The sequence below is a fragment of the Onychomys torridus genome, chromosome 6 (genome assembly GCF_903995425.1).
Source record: "Onychomys torridus chromosome 6, mOncTor1.1, whole genome shotgun sequence".
NCBI lineage: Eukaryota > Metazoa > Chordata > Mammalia > Rodentia > Cricetidae > Onychomys > Onychomys torridus.
The window spans coordinates 32,497,001-32,517,787 of record NC_050448.1 but is presented as its reverse complement, the minus strand read 5'-3'; the positions used below and the strand labels follow the sequence as shown (position 1 = coordinate 32,517,787).

Sequence of the window (20,787 nt, the reverse complement as noted above, 5' to 3'; positions counted from 1 at the left end):
CATTTGAGGTCTCTAAGAGCGTTTCAGCAATCTTGCTTTAACCGCCTCTCTGAGGTACCCATTACTGTATTTTAACATGGATTATTAATAATTGCCTTATTTATAAAAGCTGCCTTTCTGTGTTCTATAGCTATAAAGCTTCATGAAACTGCTTCCATGAGGGCGTATGGGACCTGGAGTGACCTAGGCCTCCGTCACTCAAATTTGGCTCTAGGAACAATGGTCTCTCATTCCCTTTGACCTGAGAGCCATGTGTTTCTCTGGACAGCTGCATAGTTGGATTCCCCCTCCTGGGAATTCCCATCTAAAGTACTTCTAGCCCCTCCCCAAGGCCACGTGCACTTAAGAACTACATACATATGGTTTGGAGGACAGGCTTGACACTCAGGTGAACATGTTATGACCATCATCACCATTTCTAGGAGGCCACATCAACAGTCAACATGCCCTGCTGTGGTGATCTTCTGCAACCTGCCATGGCTGAATTCATGAAAACCGTGGCACTTTGGCTCAGGAGATGGTCATGTGCAACAAGAAGGAAACCTTGAGTGGAAGGAAGATCTTGATAGAACCAAAGGAGCAGGGAAGACAGACAGACAGGCTCTAAGAACCACGTGACCAGGTGATGATGTGGGCGTGGCTGCATAGAACAATGGTACTCAATTCATCCAACATCTCTGACTCTCAAGGTTTCCTCTTTCACATCACAACACCTATTTGTTTTTCTTTGGTGTTGGATCGATCCAGTGTCCTTCCTTCCACACTTTACATGGAACACAGGTTCTGTATCACTCCATCCTGGTATACCAGTAACACACACATTAACATCTTTCTGGTGGTTAAGATGCATTATCCACCCAACATTCTCTCAGTATGCATGCCAAAGAACCCCAAACACCCAGGGTTCCTTTAAAAATACATTGAAATTAGGAGGGTGCAATGGCTCCCACAATTCCCTGCGGCCCATCAGACGCATCTCCTGCTATGCATCTTTGCACCATTCTTGTGAAAAGCAGTTCCCCTTTCTCATATCAGTTAGCTGAGTATCCACCAACTCAGGCACTAACCTTACCCCTTAACACTAAAGCCAACCTAAAAGCTTTCCTGGAGACAACTGCTGCTTGGATGCCACTATTGTGTGCACAGAGGGGCCTTTGTGTTCACACCGTGAACTGACACAGAGACTCATCTCCACAGGGGATGGTAAACAAACCTTCTTCGTTCAGTTTACTGACACAAAGACCACACAGATCACCCTTTAGTTTCTGTCTGGGGCTGCTTTTCATAAAGGTGAAGGCTTCTTGGGAAGCTTGTCTCTCTGATTTCTGGATGGCCCTAAAGGAGGAGTGAAAACCCAAGTCTGTCTCCCAGTGCTGTTGCTTGTGAGGTCCATGGCAGGTTTGCCACACACCAGTGTGAAGAGAGGCAGCATTCAACTGTGATGTCATTAGTCTCCCACCCCGTCTGTCACTGTCACATTTCCACTGAACACCGAGCAGAGTCCACACACACTCTGTAGGCACTGAGCTAAGTGGAACTTTGTGGCCGCAGGCGGGACTTCGATGCTGGCTAGCTGGCCTGGTCTAGGAGTTTCTCCTCAACAGTCTCACTATGCTTGGAAGACAAATCAAAGAAATATAGTTAAACCAAATTCAGTCATGCCCAAGCTTGTGATTCCTTCTGGTAAATTCCAATACCCACTGTAAAATTATGACAGATAATTTTGACAGTGGTTAGACACTCTTTTTTGAAGAACTCACTTCCAAGATAATGAATAAAAGCAAGCCTCAGACCAAATACTGCTGCACACATACTTATTTAACAAATGGTCATCAGAAAGCAGGTGCAAAGCAACTCAAGGCATGGTGGCATGTGTCTGCAATACCAGGTTTTGGAAGGCAGAAAGATTCCAAGTTCAAAGCCAGCCTGAACTACACAGAGAGACCATGAATCAAAACACACTGAAGTCAACAAAAGATGCACAAGTGGCTTGTCAAACTGATGCACATTGGTGGTCGGCACACAAAGAGTGGTCTTGAACAAACAACCATTACAGGCAGATGCTACAGGGTCAAGCAGGGCTGTGTTCCCCTCGGCAACTCAGACTCATACACCCTTCAAGCCAAAGACTAAAACAGACCCTTTAAGAATGACCAAGTGGTGGGTACCAATCTGCAGAAGGCCATAGCTGACTGCATCACTAAACGTGCAATGGTTACCAGAGTACTTCCTCCTGTTCCCTGGTAAGGAGACTGCCTTCACCTAAGTCCCCTAAATATTCCATTGTTCCCTTCTTCCCTTGAGAAGGGTGGAGATTCCTAGCTTCACATCCCACAAACCAGAGTTGATGTCTTGAGGCAGGAGGTCTCTGTGTGAGCTTTCTTCACCACTGTGGCTGCAGAGTCTATGCCATATAGGTTGATAGACCGAAATATCGCTCATGGTTGCAATAATGGTTCTATTCCTAGATAGATGCTAGAATCCGTCATGAAAGGAGGGGAAGACTCTCTGCTATTTTAGGCAACTTTCCCTCTCAAGTGTCTTTATCAGTGAAAATTCATTTTGAAAGATTCACCATGCTAATATAGAAGACACAAATTTCACCCATAAAAATCCATCTCTGGCCACTGCTATGCTCATTAATAAAGCTTCTGGTATTGATCGAGATAGGCACGACAGCAGTACTTACACTGTAGTGTAGACTATGCACCTGAGCTGTGCTTTCTCTGGAGAGCAAAGTGATGCCACTGTCTATGCAGAGGTGTTTGAAAGCATTGGGACTGTAATGTAAAGAAGACTAAGAGCTGAGCTTTGACCACCTGCAAGCTCTCATATTAGACCAGCATGGGGGCTATATTAGAGCACAGCAAGCAGCATGCATATCCTGTTTTCTCTTGCCTCCCACATCCCACAAAGGCTGAAACTCAGTAGCACAGGCAGATAGAGCAAGCACAGAGGGTCTGTGTGACAACAGAGGAATTCTGGGCTGAGGGAACCTGAACCTTCTCTATTGGGCTACAAGGAAATATACCTGACTTTTACCGCAGAGGGAAATAATTTAATTACTTGGGCCTGTGACAGCCTCATCTCTGTGATGTCTACTAATCTGTTGACTATAAAGATGTATTAGTTCTGTTCTGTTGCTGTGATAAAAATCTCACGGCCAAAGCAGCTTAAGGAAGAAAAGGTTCATTTTGGCTTGTGGTCTCAGAGAGACTGAGTCCACCATGGCGGGGAAGGCATGGTGGCAATTCGGCTGCAGGGGTAGGAAGCTGAGAGGTCACCTTTTCATCTGTGTACAGGAAGTAGAGAGAACTAGAATCAGGTTGAGGTTTAAGCCCTCAAAGTCCATCCCAGTGATGTATTTTCCCCAACAAACCTCCATCTCCAAAGTTCCAGAAATTCCCTAAAAGTGCTACCAGCTAGGGACTAAATGCTCAACGACATGACTGTATAGGAGACACTACTCAGTCAAATCACCACGGCAGACATCTTTGAGAAGGTAGGAGAAACATGAAAACATTGTGATACCCATGGGGCTATGTCCATGCAGTGAACATAAACTGGATCAGATCTAAGCGGACATAGAGGCAACTCACTGGGAAGACAGGTCACATTTTCATAGATGGGAGATAAAATCAGAACCGTGCACGAAACGTGTCTGCACAATGCTTATCGTAAGCAAGGATATTTTCCCTACAGCGCTCCGTGCAAGCATTTTCACAGATCATGAATCAGGCCAAAGGGTCTTTTTAGCTTCCAATCTTCCTGGGGAGACCCGAGGCTCCTGAGGACTCTTAAGTCTAAAGTTTGGGTCATTACACTTTCTAAGGTCAGATGTCCAATGTTGCCTGCCAGAAGTGATAAATCTTCAGATATCAAGAAGCTCTTTGACCAAAGTATAAAGTTATGGATACACTCTTGAAAATACATGCTTTTTAAAATGTATTCATGCATTTAACACAGAAAAATCACATGGAACTTCAGTAGGTCTCTGAAACCTATGTAAATGACCTGTGGCTCCTTGTCTAGAGACCTCAAGCTGAAATCCATCTGCGGGTCAAGCCCTCCTATGACACTGGACTCATCTGCAGCACCATGAACTGAAATATCCACTATATTCAATACACAGTAAATAAATGAATGTAAAATATAACATTTTTAAGATACAGAGTACACAGGAACAGAAACAAGGTGGTATTCTTATAAATCATAAACTATTAAGGACAATGAGAAAAGATAATGACGATTAGGAATGGTAGAATAAGAATGAGAAACATAATTGATGAACAGCAAAGAATAAAAATGACAGTGTGACATAGAAGGATAACAAGGCCACAACAAGATCAGAAAGAACAGGAGAATTCCTCGAACCTGTGATCTTCTGTTTCAGTGGTCCATTCTCTCTTGCCACTTGAAGGTCAAGTTCTGAGAGAGAACTCAAACTCTCAAACTTCAGAAACACCCCTCCCCCAGACCAGGTCAATTTAAAATGTTTTCTGGACAAACTTTAGTATCCGAACGGAAGATGGTAGGAAACCATCAACGGGATATAAAAAAATTAGGGCAACACTGTTGGGTTTCCTCAATTTCCATAAGCGCTATTTAAGGCATCTGAAAATGGCACACCACCAGCAGGCCCGTTAACAAGTGAAGAACCTTTGAAGTGGAGATTATCGTAAACCCAGCCCCTGTCTGGTGGCTGGACTCCAAGAAATCTTACTTCACATAGGTTTGCTAAAAATTTTTCTTTTTTCAAAATTACTGGATTCCATTGCCAGAAATCCCTTCAAGGGGAGGAGTAAGGCTTTTAAAGGCCATAGCCTTCCAACCCAGAGAAGGCTGCAGCAGGAAGAGAATTTAAGTTTTCAACGCCCATTATCTGCATCTTTAAACTGTGCCCATCCATGACCTTGGCTTTTCTCTAAGTAGTGACTAAGCCTGAATCCCTCACAGAGCCATGCCATAACTCTTACCTAGGTGCCAGATGCCCAAATCTGTAGAAACAAGATGAATGCACATGGCTTTTGTAGCTGTCCAAAATTAGCAGTCAGTTGCCTCCACCTCCCACTTCCTTCTTTCCTGCCTTTCCCCGGTGCCCCTTTCCTCTTTGAGCACGACGGACATATGGCACATGGATGATTTTCACGTCTACATGTGGCATAGCTTGCTACCTTGAATGTGTATGTCTGCAATTCCAGGTGAGATGAACTTGCAAGAGTGTGTCTAGAGAACCAGGCAGAACCAGGTGCACACTGTCCAGAATGCAGCAACGTTTCCTGCTGGAGAGACTAGAGGCCTTCCTAACTGATAGCTTCAAGTGGAAATGTCCACACTCCAATTTCATGACCACAGGAACCACAGGAATAGGCAGGTTGAATGAATGTTCCAGAAATAAATCTGTTGTTCTTCCCTTTTCTGGGTCTTTGTTTGTTTTTGCTTTGTTTTCACTTGGTGGTGCCTGAGTGCTTTGCTCAGTCAGTTATCACTGGCCAAATTGGACTTCCCTTGCCAGTAGAAGTTTCTCTGTAACATTTAGAGCTGCATTCCTGAGTTCTCTGAAGTTCCTTGTGATCTCCCAGCTGCTGCCTGACTTCATACTCACATCCTCCTGCACTGGAGCCATGGTTGAGAGAATCCAGGCCCATGAAGGAACTCTTAGATGGCACCCAGTAATATGGTCTTAATTTCAAAAGTTTGGGACAGGTCCAGCGAATAGCCAGGTACATCACATGAATGAGGGTACCAACAGAGACTGGAGAGGTCATCAGGATGCTCAGAGCTGGAGTTACAGGGAGCTAGGACTCATTAAATGTGGGTGCTGGCAATCAAACTCCAGTCTGCAAGAGCATCACAAACTTTGAAACACTGAGCCATCTCTCCAGCCTTTCTGGCTAAATGCTGATGTGTATTCAGACCTTACCATTCACTAGCCTCACAAATAGTTATCTCACGGTGGGATTCTATGTTTACTTTTAATGACCAGTGCATTGGATGAGAGGAGTCTCCTGCTATAACCCAAGGGATGGGAAACTAATTCTGCTTGAGACAAGAAAACAAAAACAACAATGACCAACACCTGACTCCAGCAAGACAGTCAGAGGCAGGAGCTGCCTGCACACCCGGCAGCCAGGACATCCACAAAAGATCCAAGAGCTGTATGAAAACAGCCAAAGTGATATGTGTCATATTAAATGTCACAGAGGCCAATCAGAGTCACAGTTTCGGTTACTGTCTCCACTAATGGAGGTTTCTGTGTGCGAGGCAGAAGACGAGCCGCCTGTATGGCTTGAAAAGCACCAGGAAAACCAGGCTTGGAAAAGGCTCAACACTGTAAAACTTGAGAGAGGACGGGAGGGAGGGTGTAGGAGGAACTGTTTTTCTCCTCATCTTCCCCCAACTGTCCTTCCTATAACTTGTGAGTTTTTTTGTTTTTTTTTTTTTATATAACAAGTTCTAATTTGTAAATCCAGTGTGGTTAGATTTAAGCATGGACAGCATGACTCAGGGGTCGGACATCTGAGGGAGACATGTTTAGAGGTATGTGGTTGTCCTTTAAATGTCAGTAGGAAGGATTTTTCTTTGGAGTGAAAATGCAAAGGAAGACTCTGATCTTTTCACTGCTGGGATGCCCGAGTTGAGTCTACCGTGCTGTTCTAAGACACCAGCAGCACGGTTTCAAGGACAGCAAACACCGTGGCTTCTTAATCAAATTAAATAGAAAATGAAAGCAATAATTATTCAAATTTACTTGGCAAATTAGCAAGACAAATTAATTGAAATGCTACTTTTGATCATAAGGATATAATTATAAAAGTCTTCAGATATTGCTGAGGCGTGAATTAAATCAATTGGACAACCTGATTATGGAGACTTTTTCAGTATGTGACTGAAAAGCACACATTAAAAATGGCCTTGGTACCATTTTTTTTAAATCCCACCACTTGGGAGGCAGAAGCAGATGGATCTCTGAGTTCAAGACCAGCCTGGTGAGTTCCAGGACAGCTAGGGCTACACAGAGAAACCTTGTCTCAAAAATCAGGCGGGGTGGAGTTTGGGGGAGTGAAGTATTGAAAGAGCTGACTGGAAAAGGGGGCCATATTGGGGTCAGGTAGAAATCTGGTACAAGGGATCTAAAAGGATGACCCCAGCTAAGACTCCTAGCAATGGGGGACACACAGCCTGAACTGGCCATCTCCTGTGACCAGGCAAGACTTCCAGTGGAGGGATTGGGAAACTAACCCAGTCTCATAACTTTTCACCTATGGTCTGTTCTGCCTATGGAATGTGCTGGGGTAAGGGTGGCACAGAGATTGTGGGAGTGGCCAGCCAATGACTGGTCCAGCCTGAGACCCATGCCATGAGAGTGAGCCCAGCTCTGGCACTGCCTGGAGTGCCAGGACCCAGAGGTTGGATGACCCAGAGACCTAACATGACTGGAGGAAATAAACTGTCAATGTGATGATGCCTAGTGATATTCTGCTATACTCCTAGATTGGTGCCAGCCCAATAGTCATCAGAGAGGCTTCATCCAGCAAATGGTCGAAACAGATGCAGAGACCCACAGCCAAACATTAGGCTGAGCTCAGGGAATTCTACTGAAGAGAGGGAGGAAGGATTGTAGGAGCCAGAAGGGTCAAGGATACCACAAGAAAACTCCCAGAATCAACTAATCTGGGCTCACAGGAGCTCACAGGGACTGGACCGGCAACCAAAGAGCTGGCATGGGACTGATCTGGGCCCTCTGCATACATGTGACAGTCATGTAGCTTGGTCCTCCTGTGGGACTGCTAACAGTCTCTGACTCCTTTGCTGGCTCATGGAACCCTACTTTTACTACTCAAAGTGGGTTGCCTTGCCCAGCCTTAATACAAGGGGAGGGGCTTAGTCTTACTGTAACTTGATATGCCATGTTTTGTTGATATCCATGGAAGGTCTGCCCCCTTCTGAATAGAAACGGAGGAGGGGTGAGGGGGGAGGGGAGAGGCAGAGGAAAGGTGGGGAGAAAGGGCAGGGAGGAGGGGAGGGAAGGGAAACCGCAGTTGGGATGTAAAATAAACAAAAACAAATGAGCAAATAAAAAGGCCTTATTCTCCTAATCCACATGGCAAATCTCTGCCAGGCTTTCCTAAATGTTGGATGCTCTGCTGTGCTCTGGATGTTCCCATCACTTGCACTGTTGCTCTTTCAACAAATAAAGGGACAGTCACTACTGTTAACACTTACACAGCATAAACTACTGCTGATCCTTGTCACAACCACAGGCTACACTGGTGGGATAAACTCTGATACCTGACCAAGGAAGACAACAGTGACTTTTCTCCTCTTATTGTCCTTGGCAACTTACAACTTCTTTCTAAGAAGCCAGTTCAGACATACTGTCGCCAGCAGTAGTCATCTGTTCAAGGGTACATGTGCAGCCAGGCTGGCCCAACGAGGGGGGGGGGGAGAGAGAGAGAGAGAGAGAGAGAGAGAGAGAGAGAGAGAGAGAGAGAACACACGAACGAACTATTGCATTACTGGGAATAGCTTGTCTTTGTCGGTTGACATGAGCTAGGATGTTCAGAGCTATAGGCACCAAACACATCTCTGACCATGAGGAGAATGAGCTTCAGGATGAAGTCAACCTGTGGATGTAGATGGCTGCAGCCTCCTGCAGATGCTTCTTCTCAAACACAGACACAGCCTGGATCTCTGAGACCAGACCCATTTCAGTTTGCGCCTTTGCTCTGGCCTTGTCGTGAGCCGTCTGGAATGGCCTCTTGGTTTTAGTTCATTTAAATCAGACTTTAGTAATCTGAATACAAAAGCATCCTAAGTTACATAAATGATCAGTATTTAAAATACTAGGGAGGGGGCTCAGAAATGACTGGACAGTTCAGAGCACTGCTCTGGCAGAAGACTCGGATTGGATCCCAGTACCCACACGGTTCCCATGGTTTCAGGGGATCTGACACCTGTTAGTTATTTGGTGCTCTTACCCTGTGAAGAAACATCCCGAACACGACAAGACCACAGAAGAGTTTTTATTGAAAGAGGATAGAAGATGTGACAGGCCTCTGGGAAACTCGTGATTAAGAGGACAAGAGAGGAAGAGAAGAGACCGGTGCAAGAATGGCACTGGCTTATAAAGGGTGGGCTGTGCATGCGTACAGGAACACATGTGGCTACTCCACGTATGCACGTAGATTACATGGCTGTGTACGCTTTATGCAGCCATGCAAAGCCACGGAGTCCTAGTCACGCAAGATGTTTTGACCCGGAAATGGCTATTTTGAACTGGAAATAAGTAGGTGGTCCACCGGGCAATCCCAACCATGTGGGCATGTTGTGACTTCATATCAACACCCTCTTCTGACATCTGTGGGTATGAGGCACACATGCAGTACACACACAAACATGTAGTCAAAACACTCATATATATAAAAAATACCTGTTTTAAAAACACTGAGAAAATAATAATTTCTGAGGTGTGGGGACCAAACACCTAACTTTCTCAACCAGACCACTTCTGATTCATTTATTTATGTATTTTTTTTAAAAGTATGAGTGTTCTGTCTGCCTGCATGCCCAAGAGGGATTCAGATCTCATTATAGATAATTGTGAGCTACCATGTGGTGGCTGGGAATTGAACTCAGAACCTCTGGAAGAGCAGCCAGGGTTCTTACCACTGAGTCTTCTCTCCAGCGTCAGACTACTTCTGATTCATACGTTAAAGGTTGATAACTACTGTCAGGGTAGACACAAGATTGGTGGAGATTTATACACTCATTGCCCAGCCTGTTGAGACTCTTAATTTTGTTTTTAAAGGAGTAAATTTATAAATACTTCTTTCTTCCTCATAAATCAGTGTTAGCGTTGTTACATTCTCTGATTTGTCCAGGTAGCTACTAGTGCAAAACTGGTTCAGAGCTCTGTTTTTAATATGAAAATGCTTGATAAATAAGTGATAGGAAAAAAATGTAGGCACAGAGCAAAAAGCCACCAACAAAAACAAATAACTTTCTTTTTTTGCCCAAGAAGCAGAGCTGTCTACACTAGATCTTTCCCATACTGCATTACAGCCACAATGTAAACTTTCTATGAAGCCCATTCCTGCCTATTACATACATCTGGGCCAATTCAAATGTTTTCCCTGGGGGTCCTTGTAACCTCTAATCTAATGAAGTTACTTTGTATCTTGCATCCATGGTTTATACTTGGGATTAAACCTGCTCAAACAGAAAAACTAAACATAAAGAAGGCTCCTTTCTGGCCATTCCCTTCTTCTCCCTGCAGCCCATCCCCAGGGTAGGTCAAGTGGTCTTGTTAATTAGTTGGTATCTTAGGGGTTCTATTGCTGTGAAGAGACAGCATGACCACAGCAACTCTTAGAAAGGAAAACATTTAATAGGGGCTGGCTTACAGCTTCAGAGGTTCAGTCCATTATCAGCATGGTGGGGCATGGTGGGACATGGTGGCATGCAGGCAGGCATGATGAGGGAGAAGTAGCTGAGGATCCTACCTATTGCAGGCAACAGGAAATGGTCTGTGACACTCAGCAAAGCTTAAGCAAAAGAGACCTCAAAACCTGCCCCTACATTGACACATTTCCTTCAACAAGGCCACACCTGCTTCAACAAAGCGAAACCTCCCAAGAGTGCCATTCCCTATGAGCTTTTGGGGTCTAATTATATTCACACTACTAACATAAGGCTGCTTTGAGCTACTAGTGAGCAAAGGGAGGGACAGGGTGTCCAGCAAGGAGATGAACTTCTGTGTGTGAGTGACATCTGGAGGTCTAAGGAAAAGCAAGCTTCAGAGGTGATCCTAGGCTGGCTCCATTGTCCACCTCTGCTCCTTTCTGCTGCTTACTCCATTCTGGATATTGAGAGGGGAGCTGTCAAGGGAAGGACAGCATACTTTTGGTTCTTCTCCAATAGGCCTATGAGCCTTTCCTCAGTAATCTCTAGGAACATCTTCACTGCCACTGACTCCTGGATAGGCTGAAGCCTCATCCCATGCCAGTGTGAGGGCTGGTGTGGGGCAAGACAGCTGCAGTGCCTGACACCTGATGTCCCTCCATTGCCCCACAAGGCACAGCATTTACACAGCATGGTAGGGTAACTGAATGCAGTTAGTGTTCCGCTGTCCCCAGAACATGACCACTGTCGGGGAGGCTGCAACGATCAGTACATGAGTACACCTGAAAGGAGCAGTTTCCTAGAACACTACGGGTCTTATCTGGCTGGGGTCAGACATCATCTAACCATAGCCCAATTGTCTGCTTTGGTAAGTAAACTCTAACTGGAATATTGCCATCTGTCTATAATCTTCCAAGTTCCAGTTGCCAAGAGGAGTAGTTGTGACAGAGACATATAATTTGCCATGTTGAAAACATTACTATCTGGAGCTTTATAGAAATGCTTGCTAACCTCTAGCTTAATCTCACCAACTGGAGTAGAACAGTGTCAGCGAGGCGACCACTATGCCCACAGCCACCCTTTTCCTGTCTAACATGCATCAGATGTCTTAATTTCATTTCCTGTTGGTGTGATGAAGGGCTGATTTTAGCTCACAGTTCCGGGTTACAGTCCATCATAGCAAAGAAGTCAGTGGCAGGAGCCTGAGGGAGTTTGTCACTTTGCATCCATAATCGGGAAAAAAGAACAATGAATTCTTTCATGCCAATACCCAGCTTTCTTTGTATAATCTCATACAGTTCAGAATACCCTGCCTAGGAACAGTGCCATGCACAGTGGGCAGGCCTTCCCACCTTAATTCATTTAATAAAGATAATCTCCCCACTGCCCACAGGCCAGCCTAATCTAGACACTCACTAAGACTCTCTTCCTAGGGGATTCTGGGGTGTGTCAAGTGGACAGTTAAAAGTGACAACCACAGGGGCATATTATGTTTTTTAATACTGGTCTCTCTTGCTAGTTCTAAGTTCCTGAAGGGCAGTAAATAGTGACTTGCTTTATTCCTTGCTGATACCGTCTCCCTGGCCCCTTGTAAGGGCCTGGTGAGTCCCTAGCCCTGCTGTCCTTTGGGAGGGAGTTGTGCCCACACATTGTCTCCTTCTAGAGGATATAGACATAAGCTCAGGTTCTCATCAGTGGCAGAAGCAGGGGGTGACTGTGGCACTCAGCATGAACACAAAGTGCTCCCCATGGACAGGGTCCCCCATTAACTCCTGTTGGGCTCATCTACACTCTCCTAGGAATCTTGTCAAGTTAGCTCCACAGTCTGCGACTTCACTAAAGCATTAAGTACCATTTGCATCCTTGTTCAGAGGGAGAGTGACGATTTCCTAAGGGAAATAAGCATGGTAGTTATGTGGGACAGGTCTACTAATGGATCTACTAATGGCTTCTCTTCTTGGGTCTTTTGAAAGAAAAGATGACAGAGCCCCCCAAAAATAGAACCTAGAAAAACAGAATAAGCAAAAATTATTTCTGCGGGGAATCTAGATCCCACTTTAATCTTTAGATGATGTCAATTTCTTTCCCTCTCATCATCTGATATAAGAGAAACATAATAACGAGGGGGAGAAATTAAATTACACTAGTCCTTTGAATTGCTAATGTGGTTTTTATAACATAAAAATAAATAACAGGGCCTGGAGAGATGGCTCAGAGGTTAAGAGCACTGGCTGCTCTTCCAGAGGACCTGGGTTCAGTTCCCAGCACCTGCATGTCAGCCCACAGCCATCTCTAACTCCAGTTCCAGGGGAATTTTGCTGTGGGATAATGCTTTTGTACACAGGTTTAATAAAATGCTGATTGGCCAGTAGCCAGGTAGGAAGTATAGGCGGGATAAGAGACAAGGAGAATTCTGGGAAGAGGAAGGCTGAGTTAGGGAGACACCAGCCCGCCGTCCAGGAAGCGGCATGTAATGGCTACAGGATCTAATGCCCTCTCCTGGCCTTTAAGGGCACTGCGGACACATGGTTCACATAAAAGGTATGAAGGTAAAACATTTATATACACAAAGTAAAAAGAAAAAAATCTTAAAGAATATGGAAAATAAGAAACAATAAAGAGACATGTTTTAGTTCAACATTCAGTTTTTTGATGAACAGTGTTGAGAAGACAAAGAACACTGGGGGCCGGCAAACCTCTACTACAGATCTGAGTCCGGTTACATGTCACATACTCTGCTAATTAACTCAACATTGCATCACAGCCATAGTTCAGCCTAGGACAAGGTTCCAGTCAAGTTGGAGCCTGTGTTAAACAGCTAGGAATGCTTCCAACACCAGGGAACAGAAAAGCCAAGGGACATATTAAAATGTCTCCCCTGGACACAGTACGCACTTACAGCAAACAGTGAAAAGCTGTGAGGAGTCCACTGGCATTTGCCTTTTTTCTCCATAACGGTAACTACAAAAGTAATCCAAACTTGGGCAGGCCTGTACTGGAAGAGGGCGGAAGGGAAACGGGGCAGCTTGCTCTGTTCATGCAAATTAGGGGCACACTGTGTTCTTTAGAGAGAGCCAGTGTCCTCCTGAAGAGAAAAGGTGATTGTCACCCAGTAATAGAAACCCTTCATTTTCAGGGTCTCAATTCTGTTTGCTTTTCTCCTTATCCTTTGATTTTCTTTAAACAGTATTTTGCTATGAAGTTCAGGATGTGAACAGGAAAAACAAAAACAAACACATCCAGCCATCAGCATTGCAGTTGCACAAACATTAAAACAAAACAAAACAAAACAAAACAAAACAAAACTGATTTAGAATATAATAAAATCCACTAGGCCAGTTCTCTCGGAACTTTTCTTCTTGGAATTGACGGTCTTCTGTGAGCAGCATTTAAGACAGTCAAGTACACGTGTCAAGGACGGCCCTTCTAGCAGAGGCTAAGGCCTCCAGTCTACACGGCAGAGGAACAGACTGGCTGCCTTTGGCAAGCACAGCTGCACAGCTGTTCCAAATATGGCATCTTGGACTTTGGGAGAACCACAGAAGCAGGACAAGACACTCTGACCCTTAGGCCCTGAGGCAGGGGCAGGTTTACGAAACCTAGGAAGACTGTGTACTCCCTCTAAGTAGGGCATAAGATCCACAAGTGTCTGCACCTGACAGTATCTATGGCTCTCCAACCCAGGGACATAGTGAGGGAGACCACAGATGTCCTTGCTATTACTATTGGCTCACACCCCACCCCACCCTGTCCAATCACAGCTCTCTCTGACTACCTAATTCCTCATTAAACCTGGACAGGAAGCCAGCCCTTATCTTCTTATGAAGATCCTTATAAAGTCCAGTAAAACTCATTTTAAATACATTTACATGCTTTTTCCTCATCAATCTGCCTTTTCGTTAAGGGTCTGAGTCATGAACCCAGTGGGGATGAGGAGAAATATGTCCCATCCTGTACAGTAGTATCTTAATGGTCTATTGACACCTGTTCCAGAAAAATACTCCAAGAGAAAGAATTCAGCAGAGACATCACATATTTATCAAACACTTCATTAGAACATACCGTAAAGCAATAGGAAGTGTAGTAAACTTAGTTATTTTCTCAACTGAAGAGAAATAAGGGGATGATTAAATCAGTGTAAGTTTACCAACCAAGTAAAACAGTCCCCATTTACCACAAATCAAAATCTTGAATACTATGTAGTATGCACACCATTAGAAATCATGGAGGCTGCAGAGCGGGTAGGATGCCCTTAGCTATAGGAAGAAATCAGCGGAACCTTTTCATTTAGCACACAGACAAGCAGAGCCATAAAGGGCCCTTCATGCAGCGCAGAATCAGAATCTCAAGCACTTCATCACACCTGAGGAGTGGCCTCTCGCTTGCTGCTTCTGCGGCTGGATTCTCTGATGAACTTTCTCTTCCCTCCCGTAGTTCTCTCTGCCCTGAGGTATTTCTTGCCTGCCCAGAGCTTCCCGACTGCTGGAAATCCCACACATTACAGTGCTCAGCACCCTGCTGCCGCTCTGTCTCCCCTTCACAAGGTGCTCCACACCCGGAGAGAAACTGCTCTGCCCTCCTGATAATTTTCTTGATTGTTTTGTTTGCTTGTGAAGTCCCTGGAGATGTTTTCAGCATGTATAATGAGTAATAAATATATGATTTTGAACAAATTAATCAGAGACTATAAAGGCTCTTGAGTGCAGTGCCATTTTTTCCCTTTGAATCTGCAATACAAATCATAGTGCTGGCAAACAGCAGGGTATCACTGACTCCTCACCAAACAAATGGATAAATGTACCAATGTATGTACACACACACACACACACACACACACACACACACACACAATCACACATAATGACTAGCTGAATGCAGTCTCACACTGTCTTCCTTCCAGGAAGCTGTAGAGAAGCCCCTTTTCCTAGAAACAATGACAAGAACTTACCCAAGTCAAACTGGCCAGAGACGTAGCCACAAGTCTGCCTGACTTCCTCACTGTCCCAGCCCAAGGGGTAGAGAGCACAGCCAGCGCCAATCAACAAGCCTGTGAAGAAGAGGTAAAACAAGGCTTTACAGGTCAGAACTTAGAACACAACAAGGCCATGGTGCCTGCTCCTTGCAAACACCATGTTAAATTCCTTTAGGCCATCTCAAGTCAGTTAGATTCCAAGAACAACAAGTCTGCTTAAAATAATAGTAAAAACAGGTCGGCCGGGCAGTGGTAGTACACACCTTTAATCCCAGCACGCAAAAGGCAGAGGCAGGCAGATCTCTGTGAGTTTGAGGCCAGCCTGGCTACAGAGTGAGTTCCAGGACAGGCACCAAAGCTACAAAGAGAAACCCTGTCTCGAAAAACCAAATAGTAGTAGTAGTAGTAGTAGTAGTAGTAGTAATAATAATAATAATAATAATAATAATAATAATAATAATAGTAAAAACAGTAACAACTCAGTTTGTTTCCAACTTTGCATTCTAAATGCACTCAAAACTTTGGGAACCCTGCTAAGGAAGTAAAATCGAGACTCTCTTAATCACACTTGTAAGAAGCCAACCAATCCCATTAATCCCATGGAGAACGAATTCCAGAGCAAGCAGTGTTATTAAGTTATACTTCATAATTCACTGGAGTTTCTGTTCCCAATATAAGAATCAACACAAAATGTTGCAATGTTGTGAAATTTTACCAGGAGCTAAAGAAACATTAAGAACCATGTCGGCTCATCCTTTGAGCCTGTGAACTGTGCTGTCTGCTCTTGCCCTGCTGAGATCCACACAGCTCAGGAATATTCTAGAAGGCAGATATATGGAAGTCTAAATCCTCTTTACATACATGTAAAACCAAAATGTTCGAGAATTAGAAGAAAGTGGTTTTATTTTCATATAAAACAGTTATCGTGGCAGCAGGCGGTGTTAACTGCTTTCCATGAGTCTTTGATTTTGCATTTTTAAAAAAATTTTATTTACAAGAACCTGAAAAGGATTCAAGAGTGCATGGCTGAATTCTGTGAGCTAATCTGAAAGTAAGATATGGCCACACCAATCAGCGAGCATTATTATCACTCATAACACAAATATGCTGAGACAGTAGCACCAACTGTTGCCACCGTCTGATGAGTGAGAACGTCAGTTATCAGTCACCAGGTACCAGCCCCACATGGGAACACCCTTCAGGATAAAACATGGATGAGAAATGCTGTCACAGGAGACCTTCGGCACTGACACACTGAGTCCTTTCTGTGTCTCTCCACCCAGACTTTATCCTCCTCTACACCCAGTAAGTGGCACTGGGTCAATTCATGTCTCTCTAACAGCCATCCAGGGCAGAACTGGCCATGCCCTCTCCAAACACTGTGCTAAGCCACCAAGAGAGTCCCCCAATGTGACACTCGTTTCCTGCCCTGGTACCTCTCCCCTCAACCCGTCCCTTGGTCTACAGAAAAAAAGTGATCAGAGGATCCAATCTGAGAGTTCAGGATCCTCAGTACAAATCGCTGACTAACTGCAGGATGACCAGTCTACTGTGCAGTAATGGGAGCTTTGTTCTGGCTGGGACACCATCCGCAAAGCAGTAAGGCAAGGTTTTACTGACCAGGCATGTGACCACTGGTCAGCTTCCTTAGGCTTTTCTTTTTTGGCAGGAAGATTTTTCTGAGCTAGTTTTCCCCACCATTAGGTAAAGAGATAATTAATTGAGGATGTCAAAGTTAGTGCAAATTGAACCCCATACATATTTAATAATCAATGTAAGAGCATTGTACGAGACTTAGTTCTTAATAAATAACACCCATTTTTGACATTTTGGTAGTAATTTGTAAAGGATAACAAATATGAAAATTTTGGGGATAGAATTTGTTCAAGTGCCAAATTAAAAAAAAAAAAAAAAAAAAAAAAGGTAACATGTAAGTCATCTATAGCTTTCCCTGTGTAATTTGGCAAGAAATATTCTAATTTACTAATCATGAAGTCCCAAAAGTACCTTCTTGGTTCTGCTGTAGCTAGCTGGATTTGGGCCCTGAACAGAAGGAGCTGACCCATACCTAGTTACATATGCGTCTTCCTGTGTGTATAAGAAGGAGATCAGCAGTTCTCTAAAGAACAAAACACTTGGGAATCAGTTCCTTTGCAAAATCCAGGACTATCTTTGTGAAACCATTAAAAATAGACTCAGCCATGTAAATTAGCAATAATTTTATACACAGGAAATTCACAATTGTGTGTGCCAACTTTGGGCAAATGTTTTATCACTAAGCTACATTCCAGCCCTGTGCATAAATTTTAGAAAGCAACCACAAAGATGTGTTCACATTTAAAAATTCGTTGTTCTGTGGAGGTCACTAGTTCGTATGATTTCTTCCATTAATATTTACATAGACTGTGGTTTGTCATCTGCTAATGTCTGCTCACAGGAAGGATACTGTAGATGCTAAAGATGTTGAGAAACATTTCTAGAAGCCAAGTGCACAGACAGCACCTTTGGACTAATTGGTGGCCGCACGTTTTAGGGTCTGTAGGTGAACACTGATGATAAGTGAATGTCTGTATTAGCAGAACCAAGAACAGTCAGGGAATCAGTTCAGCTTCACAGTGAAGGATGCTGGCAACTCCATCAAGTAGTCACCTTATTAGTATTTCAACACATAACGAACACAGCGAGTGTCAGACTGAAGACTCAGAAAACTTCAGGTCCAATCAGGTGACACTTATCTCCTAGTCAGGTGGAAATGTTATTGAATTTGAGCACTATAACCTGTGTCCCAAGCCAGGTCCAGCCACCTACTCCCAATAAACCAATTAAATTATTAGTGGAAAGAAGAAATGTGAGATTTATTCAATGTGGTCACACTGGAAGAGGGAGAGAGATCCAGGAACTCGCTCCCATCTTAGGAGTCCTGAGGAAAGACTGAATTCTAAATAGTGGGCTGTGGATGTGTACATCTAATGGGTCCTGGTCAAGGTGTGGGTCCTGCCCACTATTGTATCCTCACTGTCTAGCTTCAGTCTTATCCTGTATGATAAGTTGTTAGGACTGTGTGACATCTCTTTCTGGAAGACAAGTTTCTGCTCTGGTGGGGCCACTTCCGCCTGCCTGCATCGGATTCTTGGGGGACATTCCCATTTCTCTGGGGTCTGTTGTTTCCACGGTCTGATAACTTAAGAGCCCCAAGTGCCTCTTTAGAATATCGTTACCTCTGCCAGTCCCCTTACAGAAGGGTGGGGTGGTAAGTAGCTGCCATACTACACAGTGCAAATATTGACCATTTTCATAGCTTTAGAAAACTCCAGTGGAGAGCTCTGCTCCAGACCTAAGGACAAAATTCAAAAGGGTGCAGGGCTTACCAGACTCATACACAGGGCCTGGTATTGCTCTGCTATAATTCAAGTCATCCCTGCTCTCCAGTGTTCTTTCTCAGGTAAGGGTAGGAACTCTAACTCTAAAATCTAGTCTTTAAACTGTCCTGCTGGCCCGAGCTTTGTGTCATGGTGTGTCAGTGGGACGCTTCTGTGTGGAACTCAGTAGGTGAGACAGGAATGACCTGGGATCTGCCACTGGCAGCTACAATCACCTGCAAGCCTTTCTGCAGACAGCAGACTTGAGATCTGGGGAGGGCCTTCCAGGCATCCCCTCCATATCACCCGAAGAAGGTGGTCAGACATCAGGTACTTTTGATGCCTAGACCTCTGGTTTCTGGAATTCCTCAAGTCGGCATCTCCGACTTTCACTTTCCTAGACTTTCCAGCAGACCTGCAAAACTTCAAATCCAGAGGCTTCCTTTAGTAGTTACCTAGTGTGGTCAAGTCCATGGCTGGTCCAGGCCTAACTCAAACAAGATAAATGATATGAATCTTTTCTATTCTCTCATACTGCTCAGATATTATGCATGTGTCCAATTAAACATCACCTTGAATAAGGTTTAAGCTAATTTTTAAAGCTCTGAGGCAAGGGCAGATAGCTTGTGTATCTCAAAGTGCTTAGCCTTTAACCATTTCTGTGGCATCCTCTCAGGCTAGGGAATTTAACATGCTAATTAACCTCTCCAGGAGTATGAGTTTCTGAGCGGATGCTTCAAATGTCAACTAACTGCCCTTAAGGTGTGGATGAGAGTTAACTAGCATTTTATGGTCTCCACTGAATGTACCACATTGTAAGATAAAAGTAATTAAAGGTGAAAGTGAGAACATCTTTTTAAACAAAAGGACCTGCCATCATCCTGTTGTGGCCCTGCCAAACCTTAGTGCATGATGAACAAATGTTCAACCGAAGCACAGTTTGGAAGCCCACAACTCACTATCTTTGTGGGCATTCTACTGTATGCTGAGATGGAGGTCACCGAAGTTGAAGATGCTCAAGTGGCATCTTAATGGACCCAACAGATTTTGATAGTTCTGCTTGCTTAACTTGCTCATCGGGAATAAATGGCTCCATAGAACCTCCAGCTTACAAACTTTATTATTTATAGAGATTTTCTTTATTATATTTATAGACCTTGTTACCATCCTTTGCCACTGCATCAAAAGAAAAAAAATCATGAAAAAGCCACATTATCACACGTCTTGAAAACACTGTGCATCAGGAGGGAAAGTGAGGAAGGGGTGCTGTGGGAGGTGAGATGCTGGGAAAGTGTGAGAGACAGGCTCACATGGGATTAAGAAAGAAGCTATTTTTGCAGTTCTGGAGACTCTGCGACTTTAAAGAGGTCATGAGTAAGTTGCAAATTATAAATTAGATGAATCTTTCCTTCCCACCTATCCTCATTACTGCAATCAGCTGGGGGCCATGGGGCTAAGGACAAGGCATCATGAATAAGGTCATTTTGTAGATTGCAGAGAGATGTTGCCTCCCAAAAAAGAATAAAGAAAGAAACTAGGCAACTCAATAATCCTTCAATTTAACACATTCATTTAAAAAATATGTTGGTGATGAGGTCTTCCATCCTGACTTCGAGGGCTTGAGGCTCATTCTGTTTAAGAACAATTAAAATACCCTAAGAGCCCCATCAGAGGACTGGTCTTTCTGGGAAAAAAAAAAAAAAAGACCTCTGTCTGATGAGTGCAAAGAGGCAGACACTCCAGAGAGGTGCTGGCTAACGTCAGAGGGAAGTTGATTTTCCTGGCTGTGGAGAAGGTTCCATGGGTAAATGCCCTGGTGCTCTTGCAGAGGACCTGGTTTTGGTTCCCAGCACCTACCTGGTGGTCCACAACTATGTGCAACTCCAGTTCCAGGGGATTTAATACCCTCTTCTGGCCTCTATGGGCATTATACACACATGTAGGCAAAACACTCATTCACATAGAATAAAAAAAGTAACTTCAAATAATGAAGATTTTAAAGTCTACTCTTTAGCTCAGTGAGATCCTCAGCATGGATACTTCTTATCTGCC

General features: G+C 44.1%; 1 protein-coding gene across 1 annotated transcript in view; it reads right to left on the bottom strand.

Annotated features, from left to right (window-relative positions):
* Lhfpl6 (LHFPL tetraspan subfamily member 6) overlaps window positions 1-20,787 on the bottom strand; it is a 202,841-nt gene that overhangs the window by 15,315 nt on the left and 166,739 nt on the right. The window contains exon 3 of the mRNA XM_036191592.1: window positions 15,353-15,451. Within this exon, the coding sequence (XP_036047485.1) occupies window positions 15,353-15,451 (99 nt within the window). The remainder of the gene's footprint in view (window positions 1-15,352; window positions 15,452-20,787) is intronic.